This window comes from Chrysemys picta, chromosome 4 (assembly GCF_011386835.1).
Source record: "Chrysemys picta bellii isolate R12L10 chromosome 4, ASM1138683v2, whole genome shotgun sequence".
Taxonomy (NCBI): domain Eukaryota; kingdom Metazoa; phylum Chordata; order Testudines; family Emydidae; genus Chrysemys; species Chrysemys picta.
The window spans coordinates 47039750-47058893 of NC_088794.1; the positions used below are offsets into that span (position 1 = coordinate 47039750).

General features: G+C 37.7%; 1 protein-coding gene and 1 non-coding gene across 3 annotated transcripts in view; both read left to right on the forward strand.

Moving 5' to 3' along the window:
* Positions 1-19144, forward strand: part of IPO7 (importin 7) — a 48818-nt gene that overhangs the window by 18243 nt on the left and 11431 nt on the right. For both annotated transcript variants that reach the window (XR_010600961.1, XM_005291696.4), the window contains exons 5-16: positions 2084-2240; positions 3212-3301; positions 3779-3873; positions 3977-4061; positions 10013-10147; positions 11014-11113; positions 12225-12301; positions 12746-12862; positions 13877-13966; positions 14480-14645; positions 15226-15386; positions 16368-16496. Coding sequence is in view for 1 of the 2 variants with exons in the window: in XM_005291696.4 (XP_005291753.1) it covers positions 2084-2240; positions 3212-3301; positions 3779-3873; positions 3977-4061; positions 10013-10147; positions 11014-11113; positions 12225-12301; positions 12746-12862; positions 13877-13966; positions 14480-14645; positions 15226-15386; positions 16368-16496 (1402 nt within the window). In the remaining variant the exon portion in view is untranslated. The remainder of the gene's footprint in view (positions 1-2083; positions 2241-3211; positions 3302-3778; positions 3874-3976; positions 4062-10012; positions 10148-11013; positions 11114-12224; positions 12302-12745; positions 12863-13876; positions 13967-14479; positions 14646-15225; positions 15387-16367; positions 16497-19144) is intronic.
* Positions 14152-14333, forward strand: LOC112058968 (small nucleolar RNA SNORA23). Its single transcript, XR_002888149.2, has one exon. It is a non-coding gene; the product is annotated as a small nucleolar RNA SNORA23 (small nucleolar RNA).

The window sequence follows — 19144 nt, forward strand, 5'->3', positions numbered from 1 at the left end:
TGGCTTAAGCCACGTTGTTGCAGCCTGTGGGTCGATCAGCTTTAACTTAATCTAAAAATATTAACAAACTTTAGACCTGTTTAAGAGCTGAATTGACTTTTCAGATGGAAAGTAAATCACTTGGGCCCTTCAAAATTGTTGCTTCAAAGCCAGCCAGTATTTCAACTGGCCGGCCTTTACATAGGTCAGATTGTTTTCTCTCATCTTTCCTGTTCTGTTGTTACCATGTTCTTTATCATTGTGTCTTCAAGCAAGTTGGTAGTGGACTTTCCTTGAGGAACATTTTTACGTTCTCCATTTTTTCTTAAGCTTTGTTTCTGATTAAGTTAATCTGTAGGAACCATATTTATGATTTTTGGGTTGGACTCTTGCTTTTTAAATTGTTATACAATTTTTATCAGACATGCATTTAATATCTGATTATGTAGGTTTTCATTGTTTGTTTTTGTGAACTGGCACTATTAGAAGGTTAATTTGTGTATTTAAGTTGAACTGTATAAAGTCCAAAAATGTGGTGGCATAAGAATGAGGATACTTCAGTGTTAATTGTTTAAGTAAAGCTGTGAATTCTGAAGTACTGTAGTGTAAAACTTTATTCTTAAATCCTTAGTTTAGAACATCACCAGCAGTATAAGATAATACTCTAATCTGACAATTGTTCAGTTAATAGGATCTTTTCTTTATTATAACTAGAACTGGGTGAAAAATGGTAATAGCATTTTGTGGATATAGAACGTGAACAAACTCCAACAGTGCTGTCTAATGGTGAGGTGGCGATATGGCAGGTCATCTCCCCATTGCAAATTCGGTCCTGCCTTTCAGCAGCTTCTGTCTCCTCCCCCGGCCTGGTTTCTGGCCCTTCCCTCTTGCATGGGGGACTTTGGGGTCAGGGTCTTCTTCTGAGATGAAGGCTCCTGTTGTTGTCTTGGAGTGGGTTGGGGAGCTCAGGCCCACCCTCTCAAGCAGGCTCTGGTCCAGGGCCCAATAGTGGCAGTGATGCTTTGCACCATGGGGTGCTAAGTAGCTGCCCCCTGGACCACTTCCTACCAAGCCTCCTTTTCCCCACAGAGTAAATCAAAGAATTTCAAATAAAATCACTGACCTACACAGTCAGTCACTTGCCTTTCCTTTGTATGTATGCTTAGGCAACGAGCTCCTGGGCAGCACTGCCCCCAGAGTTCAGAGCCACCAGTCTGCTCCCTTTTGACTGCCTCCCTCTGAGCTGCTCTGCTGCCCTGACAGCAACTTGTTCTGGTGTCACAGGTGTGGTTGGGTGAAGCTGCCTGGACCCAGAACTGCTCCTTAACCCCTTGCTCTCCAATGTCGTGTTTGTACACCCCATCACAGTGGAGAATTTTGATATTTTGATTTTTGGTTTTGTTCCAATTTGGAACAAAAAGTAAAAATATTTGAAATTCTCCATGAAAGGGAATAGAGCCCTGGTTCCAGGTAAGTCTTCCTGGCAGGCTGCTCTAGATCCATAGACTGTGGAAGCACCAGGCTATCAAGGAGCTTCAAACCTGGAAGCCCAGGCTCTCCAACAACCCAGTGGAGTTGAGTAGGCGAGATGATAGGAAATGACTTCCTCCATTGTCTTGGTTCTATCAGAATCAAACAGTGTCCATGGAATGTTTCAATTTTGGCAAATTCCAATGAAAAAGTGTCTTGTTGGATATTTTCTGACCAGCTCTACTTGTAACTTTCTTGGCTATAAAATTATGGGTTTTGCTCACTGTTTTCTTGCTACTGTGACCTTGATTTACCGTAGAAAATTGTGTGGCATATATGTGATGTGGCATTCAAAGTGAGTGCGTCAGCAGGAGAACATTACGGTAATGTTTAACGATAGTAAAGTAATGGAAGCTAAGTTGTTTTCTAACTTCATTCAGGTTTGGCTCTGTGCTGGTATAGCACTTTCTATATGACCCCATGAGTGCCATAGTAAGATATAACTCCGTTTTTAAAATAATCTATCCTTAGACGCCACAGTGGCCTATGTGCCTCTCTTCTCTGCATGCATAACTTTTCAGATCAATAAAGTTAGTTGTAAAATCTTTGTAAAGCATTTTATTCTTGCCTAAAGGTACAAGAAACCAGAGGAGCGGAGTCCCTTGATAGCAGCAATGCAGCACTTCCTTCCTGTTCTGAAAGATCGTTTCATTCAGCTTCTGTCTGATCCATCTGATCAGTCTGTCCTCATCCAGAAACAGATCTTCAAAATCTTCTATGCTCTTGTTCAGGTGGAAGCAAATTTTTCTGTATTCTTGAGCAAAGGTTTAATACGAAGGTTTAAAATAAAAAAAAATATATATGGAGATATATCTGCCTCCTAGAACTGGAAGGGTCATCGAATCCAGTCCCATGCCTTCACTAGCAGGACCAAGTACTGTCCCTGACAGTTTTTTGTTGTTTTTTTTTTTTAAACCCCCCCCCCCCCCCCCCCCCAACGTATTACACTCTAGGTACTAACGTACTTGAAACAACATTGCCAGTTGGATTTCATTTGAGTCATTTTTCACCAATGCTCAACTATGGTGTGGGTAACGAGCTTTTGGTATGATTCTATGTACCATAACCCTAATAATACAGATTTATTTTAGTTTAAAAGTGGGTTAAAAATTTGAGTCTACTATCTTTGAACTCTCTGGAACCTGCCAGTGCTACCCCTGAGTAAGCCAGAGTGGTTATGAGAGAACAAGAGCCATTTTCTAACACTAGAAACAACCATTTATCATACTTTTGTAGACTGTTACTATACTGAGCTTATCTAACAAGAAGGAAACTGGACTAACATGCTGTTCAGAACATATATTCTAATATTAGAGAGGTTGGGTGGTCTTGCAATGAAATTTAAAACCAGATTTACCAAACCCTCTATCATACTTTAAGAGAAGAAAAGAATTGTCTCCGATTCAGAAAGATATAATAACTTAGATATTGTGAAATCATCTTTTAGCAAAATTCTAAGTAAGGCAGAATTGAAAGGAAGCAGAATGTTTTTGAGGATGTAGAATAGGCTGCAAAAGATCGCTGTCTAACACCATCCAATATCACCCTTACTTCTTTGCTCACCGCTCATAATATCCAAGTGTATAGCAGATGTTCAGTAAGATTGTGATAGATGAGCATTCAAACATATATATAATTCAAGCAATTGATCAGGTTGTTTTAAATGACTTTATACTGAACCTATTTTATGCTTTTTAAATAGTATACGTTACCTCTGGAGCTGATAAATCAGCAAAACCTGACAGAATGGATAGAAATTCTAAAAACGGTTGTGGACAGAGATGTACCTGCTGTAAGTACTTTTTTTATGTGTGTATTTCTCTTTGGGCTTGCAAATTGGCTTCTGAATTCAATTGCCTGTATTTAAAAGTTGGTTAAAAATGTTAACAGTATTGTTTTCTTTATTCTTTCTACAAGACGTCTTCTAAATGTGTGGCAGGACAAATAAGATTTTGTAAGGTTAATATGGTGGTTTAAACAGAGACTAAATGGAGAAAGTTTAAAATATTACCTGTTCTTTATAGACAAAACAGCAACTTGCAAATTGTATTGTAACTCATGTTGGCTTTTTACAAAGGAAAGTTGTATTTGAACATTTATACTTTACCTTTTTATTGTGGGCTTTCTTTTTTTAACTCATATTTTTATATCTCATATTTCTGTAGATCTGGAAGAGTGCTTACACAGCTAATAGTGCAAAAAGAAAAGCAATTTTTTTTTAATTTGACATTTCAGCAATATTCAACAAATTTAATCTTTCTTCCTAAAGGAAACTCTTCAAGTTGATGAAGATGATAGACCAGAATTGCCTTGGTGGAAATCCAAGAAATGGGCTTTGCACATCTTGGCTAGACTTTTTGAGAGGTAGCTATTCTTCCCATGCCGTCAAATTGAAAAAAATCTAACTTCTAATATGAAATTCAGCAAAATATTTTTGCACACTTGAATTTTTCACTTTTAATTCTAGGTATGGAAGCCCTGGTAATGTTTCCAAGGAGTACAATGAATTTGCTGAAGTGTTCCTAAAGGCATTTGCTGTTGGTGTCCAACAGGTAAGAAATGCTTGAACTGGGGTATTAGAGTAAATGTGACATTTAACAATAATTTCTTCCTTCTCTCAACTTTTTTGAAGGATATGGCTCCTTTCGAAATATTTTGCATTAACCTGATGCTATCAGGGAGTATGCAGGAAATACTTACACTTAGTTATCAACTGAAACAATCAAGTGTTCACTTCTTAAGAAATATTGTTTGTTGCTTATGTAATCTGTTGAAGTACACTATGGGTATGTCTATACCGCAGTTAGGCCTGTGACAGTGACTTGGGCTTAGGTTAAAGGGATGTTTAATTGCAGTGAAGATATTCAGGCTCAGGCTGCAGCCCAGGCTCTGGGACCCTCCCAACTGACAGGGTCCTAGAGCCTGGGCTCCCAGGACTGAGCAGGGGCACTGGATTTATGGCTTATTACAACAGTCTGTAACTCATTAACACCCTCTGCAGAGATGTTAACAGTCCACACCTTCAATGGTCCCATACCGTATGTGTTAACTATTTATGCTAAACAGGCTGTTGCACCTTGCATTTTGCTGTGATGCAGCAAGTACCTTTCTCAGAACTGAAAAAGAGCTCTGCGTGGCTCAAAACGTGTCCCACATCAACAAAGGTTGGTCCTATAAAAGATATTACCTCACCCACCTTGTCAATATTCAGTGCAGTTTAGAAAGGCAAGCTTTAATTCTCTCCCTGAAGTGGATTTGGCAGTAACTCCTTGTAGAGGTGCTAATGTGCTATCTGAAGGTGAATAGGACCTAAGGAGCCAAGTACCAAGATTGTCCACCCTAAGGAGGAGTTATGAAGACTGGATGGTCCCCTCTTTCTCCCCCCCCCCCCCCCCCCCAAATAATTTTAGTCTGGGCAAATGATTGCATGGAAAAATATCTTCAAAAGTTACAAATTGATACTGCTTGATAGAGAAGATTTTTCAGGTATACTTCTTAGACTTGCCTCTTAGACAGTTTGTTCTCTGTCTGTTGTTGTGTTACCCAGGAGACAGCTGTGGTTCAGGTTTTTAAAGGAAAATTCTTGAGGGGCAGGATTTTTGAACCCATAGAAACTTCTCCTCTCTCAACAACATGAAGTTACATAGAAACAGGGAGTTATTTTGATCAGATTCTCAGGAAGGACACAAATTTTGGAAGATGGTGCATGTGTGTGCGTATATATACATAAAAATAGGAAAATGGAGAATATACTATTCCAACAGATCGTTTGCAGACATCAAACCCAATACGTGACACGGAGCCCACGTTATTCAAAACTCTGACTTTTTGCACAGCAGTGGAGATCAGCCTAAGGCATGTGCGCAAGGGAATTGATCCCTCAACTACACGTTGGAAAAAATTCTTAAGACGTTTATTTAATCGCAAAATCAAGAGACCCTCTGAAACACAAGAAAATAAAAAGCAATTTCTGATGCTTGAGGACAGGCTCAAGAGATCACTGACACTCTGTCGTGCACTCTCTGATTTTATCAAAGAGAAATGGGAAGTACGATGGGATTACAAATTGGGATTACACCATGGGATTACAAATTGTTCAAGTGCAGATTTGGCACAAACTCACTGAAGGTGTTCTTGGTGACTGTAGGCCTGCTCTTCCTCCTTCCCTCCAGAGCCGTCTCCTATATTTCTGTTTGGGTTACAAAACATCACTGATTGCCAATATGAGGCTCCCTTGGTCACATCTCCATGAGTTTTCAGAAGGGTCCTAATTACTGCTTGAAAGGAGTGAAGTACATGTCTGCTCCTCCCTTCACTATCTCCTGATGGGTTTTCCAGAAGAAAGAAGGCATCTCACAAAACAAATGATAAATGGGAAGAATTGTATAGTTCCAGCACCAAGGATCCATTATCTGGATGTGATCATAGACCCAGGATTTTATTTGAATAGTAATCTGAAGGTTATCAACCACTGAATTTTTGGACACCTCATGTCACTTTGATTGCTTGGTAAAGCTGTTGGTTGTACTAGTTTCATACGGAAATGAAGTTTCTGCACTCTTTCTTCTTCTAAACAGCTTAAACAACACAGTGAATGTACAGCAAGTGGTAAGAGGTCATTGTACCACTAGGATGGTGGGCAACAAAATTTAGCTTCTTTCAGAAAATGCTGAACTGAGAAGAATTGAAACAGATCACTTATCTTTGGAGTACACTCCAGAACCCAGATAGCACAGGACAAGTGGTCTAATGAGTTTTATCAGCTGGCTGATGCTGAGACCAATTTAGCTTTGGAAAGTATGATATGTAATGTCAAAAGCAAACAGGTTTTTAATAATGGCATAGGTGTCATTTGAGCTGTCGAGGTGGAAGAGTCTGTATTCAAATGGGCAGAGCAGAACAAAACTTTTATCCCACCACACTTGGTATCAAAGAACAAATGAACACCAGAACCAACTGATTATGTTATGCTGAAATAGAGTGGGGAAGTGGAGCTCCTGTAACTAGGAAATTCAGGAACTTGGTTATAGATGTTGACATCCAAGAAAAAGAAGACTAATAATCTTTTTCAGAAGTAGCTCTGGATGAACTTTCTTAAACCTGGCCAAAAAAACCACATATACACATTATGCCCATTCCCACTTCTAACAAAAATAATGTAGAAGATTTGGAGGGACAAAATCAATTACTTGGAATTATCTTCACTGTCTGAGACACCTGTGAATCTTGGACTTCACAAAAACAGACTGCTCCGCTGATTAATTAGGGGTGAGTCTTATGATGATACTCAAATAGGCCTAGTCTTACTGTTAGGAGGGTGAGGAAAGAAGTGATCAAGAGTATTCGCACCGTATTCTGGCTGCTAGAAAATCCTTCACTGTTTATTGTATTGTTCAAATTCAAACATTGAGGGAATAACAAAGGAAGTACTATAAAGATGTGAAACTAAATCATATCCAAGAATTGTACTGGATGGCCTTTCCCTCAACTTAAAAAAAAATAAAATAAAACAAAAAACCACTCTTGGAGTCCAGGTGTTAGCTATTGCTCATTTGATAAGAGCAGCCAGGGAGAGCTGATTTCTTATCCAGATGTACCAGCTTCAAGGAATCCTCAGAGATACACTTATCCAACACAGAACTTAAACTGGTGTAACAAGAAATCATCTTATCTTCTAATCACTGCAGCCAAATCTCTTTACGCATGTATGTGCCCATGCATAGCACACAGTATAAATATGATGGAATTCCAATTTTGATTTTATACTCCTATTTCGGTTGCTGGTAATTTAAATTTAGTTTGAACAAAAAATGTGCACACTTGATCTTGGACCAAAGGTGAAGTTTTGTGGAGAGTTTGAGTAAAATATATTCAGCTGCTTCTGAGTTCTGCATGTGTGTTTGAATTATGTGATTTACTTAAAAAACCTTTTCTCCATATACTGTGTACTCATAACTCAAATGGCTGAATTGACTTCTTATATTCCCTAGATTTAAATATCTACAAAACAAACCAAGCTAAAATCTAGTGCAAAGAAATTGTGATTCAGTAGTTTAAGTATTTAAAGTAGGGAACTTTAATATGTTTAGTACTTGATACGTTTTTTGATTAACTTAAATTTTTGAAAAAGCTGTGTACACTAAGCTCTCTGAAGTCAGGAAGTGCAGAAGGTTGGAAGTTCAGTTTTAACACTGGTCTCTTATGCTTTGCTTTCTATAGTACGGTCTCTTGACATCTACTCATTATCAAATACAATATGGAATACAAACTGGAATTTCTGATACAACCTTACATGCAGGAAATAACATTACAGGATATGCACTCTTGACTTGGCTTATATCTCAACAATTTATTTACATTGTTTAGTCTTAGTTGTGCTCAAAGTCTAACTTGGAATATATTTTAGAATACTACAAAGGTAGAATGACTTTGACCATGGGAGCCTATTTCACATTCATAGGTTAAATATCCCTAGGCATAAAATAATATATTTAACTATTGAAGTGATTTCCTTCCCCTTTCCCCAAACTTGGCTTGTTTTGTAGCTTTTACATTAGGCCTTAAAAATTAAGCCAGTTCTGAATGTACTGTAACTTACTGTGTGTGTATATATAAGGCTGTATAAGACATTCCAACTTTGTATTGTTTAATTAACAGATTATTTAGTAGAAAGACCATATTTTAATAACAGAGCTTAGAGAATCTGATTCTTAAATACTTCATTTCTCAGTCTTGATGCAGAAATGTTAGGTTTTTTGCATGGAATATTTTTGTAACCATCAGTGTAATCATCTTAATGACTATAACTTTTTCAATGAACATTTCTTAAGTTGTAACAATTAAATTTCAACATTTTCAAGAAAATGATGTTGTGGACAGACCAAAGTTTCATCTATAAAACAAACTTCATCTTCTGTGAGTCTCAAGACTCAATTTCTTATCCTATTTCTCTTCATTTAGCTTACTAAAGGGTAAAGAGCAATTTTGATACAAATAAGGATTGCTTTTCTGACATCCTGTGTGTGCCATTATAAACCTAGAGCATTTAAAGTCTTTGTGCAAAGCCACTCTACTGTCTTAAGGCAATATATAAGCCATCTATAGTGTGATGGGTAAAATCCTGCATCTCCAAGGTTTGCGAAGATAATGAATGGGCTTTCAAACACCCTAATGGATCAGAGCCCAGTCAATTTCAGTGAAGGCTAATACATAGGCAAAAATCATGAAACAATTTATAAAGCAGTGAGGTCCATGGTGAATATGTGGCTAGATCCCTAGTTACACTCCTGTGACAGTCTAAGGCAACTTTGTAATCTCATATATAGATTTTTTAAAAAACTGAATTATTTCTCAAAATAATTGGATCTCAACTTCATCAATATTTCACTGCTGGTAAAGTCTCGGAGGATTGGTAGACGTGAATGACATTTTCCCAGTGGATATTTTCTTTTAATCAGTTTTCACCATTTTCAGCCTTAGCAAAGAGACAAAAGATCAAATAAGCATAGAGACCGAACTTGACCTCTCCCTTTAGTCCCACCAGTTGCTTCTTTTAGAACAATTGTGGTATTACAGGCTTGGCTGAGCTGCAGGGAGATTTTGCAGGATGTTGGTCCCCAGACTCTTCTAATCACTTGGAAATTAAATACCAATCATTAATGCAGTGGATCCAAGTTCTGGCTTGCAGTCAGCCCCCGGCTTGACAATTTAAATTGCTAGACTTATCTGGAGGAGCCCCATCCCTTTAGAAGAGTAGAGATAGGAGGCACAGGAGAAGGAAAATGGAGCCAGCCCTCCTTTATCCTCTCTGTTGCATGTTGTGTTTAAATTAAGGGTTTTATTATACCTGTATATTCTATGGGGTGACTGAGACGCCTCCATAATGCCATACTAAATTCAAACACAAAGTAGAAAACACCTGGAGGGCACCAGCCAAGGAGGCCAAGCAGTTTGGCAGGCCAAGCAGTGCAGCTGCTGGGTCTGCAAAAAGAATTGCAAGATGAAATGTCAGTGGTGCTTATTAACTTCCTTATCTGAGGGGAGAAAGGACCCATCATCCTGTGCTGTGGTGGTAGGTAGAGTTAGTGTGAGTCACTATTACCCAAACAATTCTGAGGCCCATCTTCTCTCCTTTACCAGGAGGCATTTGCTGATGGTGGAGTGTAGAGAACTTGCACTACTGCTGCATGAGTCATACCTGTTTGGTTAAATAGAGGACTTCAATCTCCAGGGCTGTTAGTCCACCATCTCTCATGAACACTAAAAATTACCTGAGCAAATTAACTAAACTTGTGTTGGAGAATTGGACATGGCACAGACCAGAGGAACCCGTCACATGTTAACTTAGACTAGTCAACACCATTTTAATATAGTAAAAATCTGTTTACATTTGCAAGACTATGAGGGGCTTTGTGCGGGTGGTTCTGCAAATTAAATGGCTTCTTGGTTGCTGGCAAGATGCTCAGATTTCTATAAGCTATTAACGAGACTTGATTTTTCACAGGTGTTGCTGAAGGTGCTGTATCAGTACAAGGAAAAGCAGTACATGGCTCCTAGAGTTCTTCAGCAAACACTGAACTACATCAATCAAGGAGTGTCACATGCTGTGACCTGGAAGAATCTGAAGCCCCATATTCAAGTAAAACATTTTCTGGGAATAGTCTCTAAATGACCAAATTACTATGTATAAGTCAGTTTGTTTATAAACTCTCTATCCCTACTAGAATTTAAGATGTATGAGTTTGTATTATAAATTGTTTATTGAGAGTTCAGGTCTGCTCTGGGGAAGCACATCTTGTTACATTAGCATAGTTGAAATATTCATTTTCTCTGAATGAAACAAAAACATTAGCAATATTTAGGTCCCAGTCCTGCAAAGACTTCTACTTGAGGCTTGTGAGTAGTCCCATTGATTTCAAGCATGTCTCTTTGCAGGATTGCAGCCCCACTAAAGGCTAAAACCCAGATTGGTTGATGCTCCTTATCGTGGATTTGGGGACACTTTTAAAATGTAAAACATAGAATGCATTTTTATTAGTATCATAATGACTTAATACAATGGTGTGAACTGAGATATTCAAATGGAAACTAAATAAGCCCTTACAGTATAAATAGGATCCCAAAACAATCATGCGGTTTCATCATCAGCCCTTTAGCACAGTGAGCCTCGTTTAAACTATTGTATTTCTTAATGGATCAAGAATTGTACATATAATGTAACACCGCACAAATTCAGAGTTAATGTCAGCAACAAAATTTATGCCACCTTTACTAGCTCAATACTCCATTGCCCAAAGCAAACACAATGGCTTGCATTGCAGTGCAGGCTGTCCTTTAATTTGAAGCAGTTGGCTTTTCTTTATTATGACAGTGTAATTTTAAAAGGTTTCCATCCGATATCTAAAATTGATGTAAGAGAAAAATGTAAATCCTTTTAAATAGAAGGAAGCAAATGATGATTGATTTAATAGGTTAAATCCCTTTTTTGTAACTCTTTCATTGCAGGGAATTATCCAAGATGTTATATTTCCATTGATGTGCTATACAGATGCTGATGAGGAGTTGTGGCAAGAAGACCCATATGAATACATACGTATGAAATTTGGTGAGAATTTTAATATTTACATACACATTAAAAAATATAATGCCAGACGAAGCCAGTATTTTTAAAAGTGCATCGTGAAAATAGAGATAACTAGATTTATTATTTTAAGTGCAGTGCATTTTTCTTAAGTGAGGTAATAGATCAGTGCTTGTCAACATGGCTACAGATAGCTGAATTTAAGGTATCTTGGTTCTCAGTGTAGGTGAACAAGGGGTGTGTGTGTGAACACAAGATGTTTATATGGCAGTGCAATAACTTTTTCATAGCTGTAAAAGAGCTAAGTTTTAAAATTGCTGTTTTTTGTTTAAAAATGCAGCTAAATTTAATCGTTAAAAGCAGGTATGGCTTACGTACAGTAGCTACTTTTCAGATGCTGATCTTTACCGTGTGCCAAAATTTCTTATTACAAGGTCAAGTAATTCAACACAAGGCATACATTCAAAATAGATCTATCCATATAGAGACTAAAATAGCCATGGAAGTTTTGGGTGTTCTGTTCATTTTTATGTTCATTTCCACTGGCTCTTCATTGTGTCTTTTGAAGTGTTCTAAAAATCTTTGTAGCCTGTTCAAGCGGGGTGTGAAAGTGAAGGAATTGGACCTTCCTGAAGGCTTTTTGGTACACTTAGGACTTTAGGCTGCTTAGGATCCCGATGGGATATTCTTTGCCTGAAGGGGCTAAACCCCCAAAATGCAAACCATATGACTATTGACAAGGGTTCTAAAAGCCTCTGAAGAAGGTTGAACAAGAAGAGAATTAAAGATGTAGTTTGTTTTCAACTCTCCCAGTTTAATTAGTGTGATAGACCTTGTGCAGATATAAAAGAAGGTCCTGGCCCCCAGGATCTTATAATCACAGAAATTTGACATAATGCTGACAAAGGGTGGAATGTTTCTGTGCCAGAAAACTCAAGACATGTCTCGTCTTGTCATTTCATAGTTTAATTTTCATATATGAGAGCTGCCTTGAAATGCTTGTAATATCAAGGCACAGCTGGGTGACATATGTCTGAATACTGTTGCTCTTATTTTACATTAGATCTAATTTATTTTAACATTGTAAACTGTATTAAAGGACAAAAATTTATAGCCTATTAAATTTATTTAATAGATGTGTTTGAAGACTTCATTTCTCCTACAACTGCTGCTCAGACATTGTTGTTTACAGCATGCAGTAAAAGAAAAGAGGTAAGCTATTTAAGGATTAGCTTTGGATTAAACAAACCAAATAGTCTTCTTTGATATTTTCTGTGCAACTTGCTGAGATATTTGAAACAAAAGATAAGAATCTATTATTAAGGTGGTTGTAAATCTTCCTGCTTAATACATAGGAACCATAATGTTCACAATAATTCCATTGTTTTCTAGAAGTGTTTTGTGTGTGTTTTTTCTTGGTACTCATCTGCTGGTATGAGTTTACTCCTTGAGGCTGGATAGCCATATTTGCTAATGCACCAGGAGTTATAAATCAGCATAGTGTTTTAGCAATGGCATGAAGCACTGCCTAAACCCAGTCTTTTGAAGAAAAAATGAAATATATTTTAACAATGTGAGCATTTTAGAGAATTGACAATGGTACGTTAGAAGACTGGCTGAAGTATTTTTACTTACACAAAGCCCTTATCAAACTAGGTCCTGCAAAAGACCATGGGCTTTTGTTATCAGATCCTCACAGAGCCAAATGCTGATCCTCGTAAGAAAGATGGTGCTCTACATATGATTGGTTCTTTGGCTGAAATTCTCCTAAAAGTAAGTGTACTGATTTCTGGTGGGTCTTCTGGTTTTGTTTCCTTCTCCTTTTCTACCCATCCCCTCCATACCCAACCCAGTATTTAGAATAACCGAGATTAGCTCCCTGAATTTGAAAGTTTTGGTTTAGATATCATGGTACAACTCTTCTATGGTGGAGCTTAATTATTTGGCTCTTGAACAGTTGCAGACTTCATTATACAAATCTTGCTCTTCCATCTCTTGCAAGAAGCTAGACTTCAGAAACATGCACATATAGTTCTGGTGTGTTGACAAAAAGGAATGTGGATAACTGAATGTTGACTTTCTGACAACGTTCATTATAAATTATTTCATATGACTTATTTTAGTTTCTTGGAACTGCTGTGCTGCCTTTTGATAAACAGTGAATTGCTACATAGGTTCTTCAGTTCCACTTGATAATCAAATTCCTGGTTGTTCGTATCAGAAAATTTGTTTGATCAGAGAGAGCCTGCTGATTTAGGTATTTCATTTTCTTGTAGAAAACTAGTTGTGTAGCAGGCTTAGCAACCTTGGTTGCTTTTGCTAGCAGAGGATGACTTGGAAGAAGCTGATTTCTCTTAAGATGGATCAGTTACAACCACATTTTGAGGTGGTTGCCCTTTCTTCCTTATCATAAGTAGTTTGGTCTAAAATAGAGATAGAAACTACAAAATAATAAAGAAGCCTTAGTTGTCCAAAGATAAGAGATAATTAAAAAAAAAATTGCACCATGAATCATTGGTCTTAATCGGCCTTGAACATATAGGATCCTCCTAGTTTGTTGGTTGTGATAGTGAATAGATAGGCTATCTGTCACTTTGTGGCATGGTTTACTAAGAAGGGTAAAAAGTCTTTGTTTTCTTTTGTGGTATGTTAAGACATCACACTGTCTCTTTCTTTATTTACACTTATATGTATAAAATAAGATTAACAATAACTCAATTTTTTTCTCCCACTTCTGGCTTTTATTTAAAAATACCAATTGATGTAATTGCCTTAATATTCTCGCAGAAAAAGATCTACAAAGATCAGATGGAGTACATGTTGCAGAACCACGTGTTCCCTCTCTTCAGCAGTGAGCTGGGCTATATGAGAGCACGGGTAAGGATGTATAAGGTTTACTTTGTTCACTTGTTGATCTACAATTGAATAGCTTTTTTACTGATTTGTATCATGCTCTAAATTGACAAACTATTTGCATCCCTCCTATAATAAGGTACATTTAAGTTTTAATCATAAAAGTATTAGTTTCTTAAGATGTAGCAACATATAATTTTAAAATGGCAGCAGTACTGTGTGCATAGTTTTTCCTCTGTGTCTGGTGGTATGGTCCATTTGTGTTTTGCATTTAGACCATACTGCTCACACAAAACCTGTGGCCAAAGATGAACTTGAGATCATAGTACTGGTCTAGTGATGTCTAAAAGACAGACCTACCACTGGCCAGCCTCCAAACTCTCAAACATCTTTATTTTTAAAAGTTCTTAGTATTTTAGTTAATAAACAACATCTGTAGTACTAATTAATTATTTGTTGTTTTCTTGGAGAACTGACAATCCACAAGAGTTGTTAAAATGACCACTTTCTGAAGTTGTTAGATGCATTTTTTCGCAGGCTTGCTGGGTCCTTCATTATTTCTGTGAAGTTAAATTTAAGAGTGACCAGAACCTCCAGACAGCCCTAGAACTCACAAGACGATGTCTGATTGATGATAGGGAAATGCCTGTGAAAGTGGAAGCTGCCATAGCACTTCAGGTTTTGATCAGTAATCAAGAGAAAGGTACACTCTTTTTTGTTAAAGTTGGAGAAAATATCTCTAACATTTCTAAAGACGACATAATTTAAGCAGAAAAGATATAATGCACTATTTTCATGGCTAAGCACTAATGTACTAGTATCGGAATTACCTTCTGGGAGATTTGTTTTATTGTCCATTGATGCTAATTTGCCAGCTGTGGTTAAAACAAGTGGAGTGCTTGACATAAGTAATTTTTGGACAAAGAAACTTCTGTTGTGGCTCAGCAAGCTTAGAAAGAAACATAACCTGTAATATATAATTGCTCTATTGCTGAATTCCCAGTTACTGTTCAAAGTCTTGTAATAGTTATGTGCTGTTAACAGTTTTTTTGCTGTATACATTTAATTTAATATGAAGTTTCATGTTATCATAGTGCTTTGTTAATACACTTTGTCTCTCTGTTAGCTTAGTTGTGTGAAAAATATATTTAGGCTATTACGTGTCAAATATTTCAGTAGTATCAAAGTGTGAATTTCTGGTTTTCTTAGACTGATACAATAATTTTTATAACAAGAACGTAAGAATCAACATAACTGGTGTTTTATTTCCACTTTCTTTGCAGCTAAGGAATATATTACACCATTCATTAGACCTGTAATGCAAGCTCTGCTTCATATTATAAGAGAGACTGAAAATGATGATCTTACCAATGTGATTCAGAAAATGATCTGTGAATATAGTGAAGAGGTTACTCCCATTGCAGTAGAAATGACCCAGCATTTGGTAAGTCTGTTTGGTCACTTTGCACTTGGGAAGTTTGTTAAACATGAGGGATTTTGTTCCTTATATTCAAGATGGTTTGTCATTTGCCAGCTGATTTTAGACCAGGCCATTTAAACACATTAATGCAGATGTTTTGCATGCTTTGTGTTCAGAAGCTGCTGTGTTCTTAGCACAATAAGCAAATGTCTTCAATAGAGAAATAGTAATCCTGATTTTAGCCATGATAACCCTTCACAGCACACTTCAGAATCAGATTAGAGTAAAAAGTCTTACTGACCTCATTACTAAAGTTATTAAAACAGAAATTTAGAAGTAGTTTCTTGGTAGCAAATTGTGGGTGCCAATAGTTAGATGTTTTAGGCTAAATTAGTTGCATCTGAAAATACCTGTTGTGTTCTTGGGACATCCACATAGCACAAGTTGTATCTGCAGTTTCATAAGTACAGAGGCCAGATTGGTGCTGATCTCAAAATCAGGCCCTTAGTGTTTAGGTTTAATGGTTTATAATAATCTTCACTTTTCTGTTTCCTCTAAATTAGTAATACACGTACAACAATCCACTTTACTATGTGGTACAAAACTACTAATTCTATTCTGTTTTAGAATCAGTCAATTTCTGTTTTTGTAAACTGTTGAGTTATGCCCTGAGGTCTGCATTGTAAATGATACTCCTTTATATATAATTGCAAATCTACTTCATTCATATTCATATAAACCCTGATTATTCAAATGACTTTAGACAATTTCAGAATTAAGAAATTTGAGATTTTGGAAAATGGGAAGTTTGGAAAAACAAAATTCTGAGCTTCAGGGATATTTCAAATAATTGGCATTCACCTATACTGATTGTTTAACACACAGTATCTCAAAAGTTCAGTGTACAGAGTCTCAAACTTGTACAATAGTCTATCCCCAAACATACCCTCTTTAATTAACTGTCTGAGTGACACACTTACCTGGGATTTTACTGTTACTGTGCAGGCAATGACATTTAACCAGGTCATTCAAACTGGACCAGATGAAGAAGGCAGTGATGACAAGGCAGTGACAGCAATGGGAATTTTGAATACCATTGATACACTCCTCAGTGTAGTTGAAGATCACAAAGAGGTAAGGAAAAACTCTTTCAAAGCAATTAAATGCCTTTAAGATGCTGGAAAATAGTTATTGTGCACTGAATAAAAATCCAATAATATGCTTTCTGCCAATGTTTTAAAATCCTTTTAGTTAAAAACTTGTTAAGCATATTTACACCTGCACACACAGATATAAAATTGTAACTGTTGCATGTAAAACCTAGGAGCATAAACATTTAACATCTTGGACATCTTACAGATTTCTGTAGCAGTCCAGATACTTGGACATAATTCTTGTGTACCAGCAGATGGAGGCAGTAACCACTAAAATTGAGTGATGTCATTTGCTCAGTTTGTCTGTAGCAAATGTAACAGTCTTGTCAGCTGTACTGAAAATTGTCTGACTTGATGAGTCTACCCTTGGAGGAAAATAGATGCGTCAGTAATAAACTTACAATATTGAGTCCATTCGCTGCTGATGTATCAGTTTGCGGTCTGCCATACAGCAAAGTATTGGGAAATCTGCATAAGGCCAAACTCAGTGTAGGGGTTTTTCTTTATTGACTTTGGCATGGTTGGCACTTAAAACTTACACCGGCATATCTGTCGGTCAGGGGTATGAAAAATGCTCACCCCTGAAAGACACTGCTCTGCCGACCTAATCCCCATTATAGACAGGGCTGACCTAGTTATACTGCCTCTTGAGGAGGTGGATTACCTACACCGAGGGGAGAAGCCCTCCTGTCTGCATCAGTAGTGTGCACTGAAGCGCTACAGTTGTGCTGCTGTACCGCTGTACTATTTTAAGTGTAGGCATACCCTGAAGTACAACAGCGGTGCAACTGCATCTGTTCCACCCTGGTGTTTCTAGCATAGACTTACCCTGCAGCTACACTAGGGGGCTATGCCAGCATAGACTCTGTAGTGTAGACAGTCTTAGTCTGTGTTGTAAAATACTCCAGCAAAGATTGATGAAGCTACATTACTGAGTGTTATGCTACTACAGCTACTGATTTCTGATAAATGTTTTAGTTCCATGGTGCCTAAATGGCTTGGTAATAAATGTGTTCTTAAAGTTCCAGAGGTCTTAGTTAAGAAAATATACTAAAGGTATACCTATACTGCAATTAAAAACCCACAGCTGGCCCATGCCAGTTGACTTGGGTTCAGGGTAAGAGGCTGTTTAATGGTGCTGTAGATGTAGAAATAGAGGAGGTATCTGAGCCTCTAGCTATTATCTTTGGAAAGTCATGGGAGACGGGAGAGATTCCAGAAGACTGGAAAAGGGCAAATATAGTGCCCATCTATAAAAAGGGAAATAAAAACAACCCAGGAAACTACAGACCAGTTAGTTTAACTTCTGTGCCAGGGAAGATAATGGAGCAAGTAATTAAGGAAATCATCTGCAAACACTTGGAAGGTGGTAAGGTGATAGGGAACAGCCAGCATGGATTTGTGAAGAACAAATCATGTCAAACCAATCTGATAGCTTTCTTTGATAGGATAACGAGCCTTGTGGATAAGGGTGAAGCGGTGGATGTGGTATACCTAGACTTTAGTAAGGCATTTGATACGGTCTCGCATGATATTCTTATCGATAAACTAGGCAAATACAATTTAGATGGGGCTACTATAAGGTGGGTGCATAACTGGCTGGATAACCGTACTCAGAGAGTTGTTATTAATGGTTCCCAATCCTGCTGGAAAGGCGTAACGAGTGGGGTACCGCAGGGGTCTGTTTTGGGACCGGCTCTGTTCAATATCTTCATCAACGACTTAGATATTGGCATAGAAAGTACGCTTATTAAGTTTGCGGATGATACCAAACTGGGAGGGATTGCAACTACTTTGGAGGACAGGGTCATAATTCAAAATGATCTGGACAAATTGGAGAAATGGTCTGAGTTAAACAGGATGAAGTTTAACAAAGACAAATGCAAAGTGCTCCACTTAAGAAGGAAAAATCAATTTCACACATACAGAATGGGAAAAGACTGTCTAGGTAGGAGTACGGCAGAAAGGGATCTAGGGGTTATAGTGGACCACAAGCTAAATATGAGTCAACAGAGTGATGCTGTTGCAAAAAAAGCAAACATGATTCTGGGATGTATTAACAGGTGTGTTGTGAGCAAGACACGAGAAGTCATTCTTCCGCTCTACTCTGCTCTGGTTAGGCCTCAGCTGGAGTATTGTGTCCAGTTCTGGGCGCCGCATTTTAAAAAAGATGTGGAGAAATTGGAAAGGGTCCAAAGAAGAGCAACAAGAATGATTAAAGGTCTTGAGAACATGACCTATGAAGGAAGGCTGAAAGAATTGGGTTTGTTTAGTTTGGAAAAGAGAAGACTGAGAGGGGACATGGTAGCAGTTTACAGGTATCTAAAAGGGTGTCATAAGGAGGAGGGAGAGAACTTGTTCACCTTAGCCTCTAAGGATAGAACCAGAAACAATGGGTTTAAACTGCAGCAAGGGAGGTCTAGGTTGGACATTAGGAAAAAGTTCCTAACTGTCAGGGTGGTTAAACACTGGAACAAATTGCCTAGGGAGGTTGTGGAATCTCCGTCTCTGGAGATATTTAAGAGTAGGTTAGATAAATGTCTATCAGGGATGGTCTAGACAGTATTTGGTCCTGCCATGCGGACAGGGGACTGGACTCGATGACCTCTCGAGGTCCCTTCCAGTCCT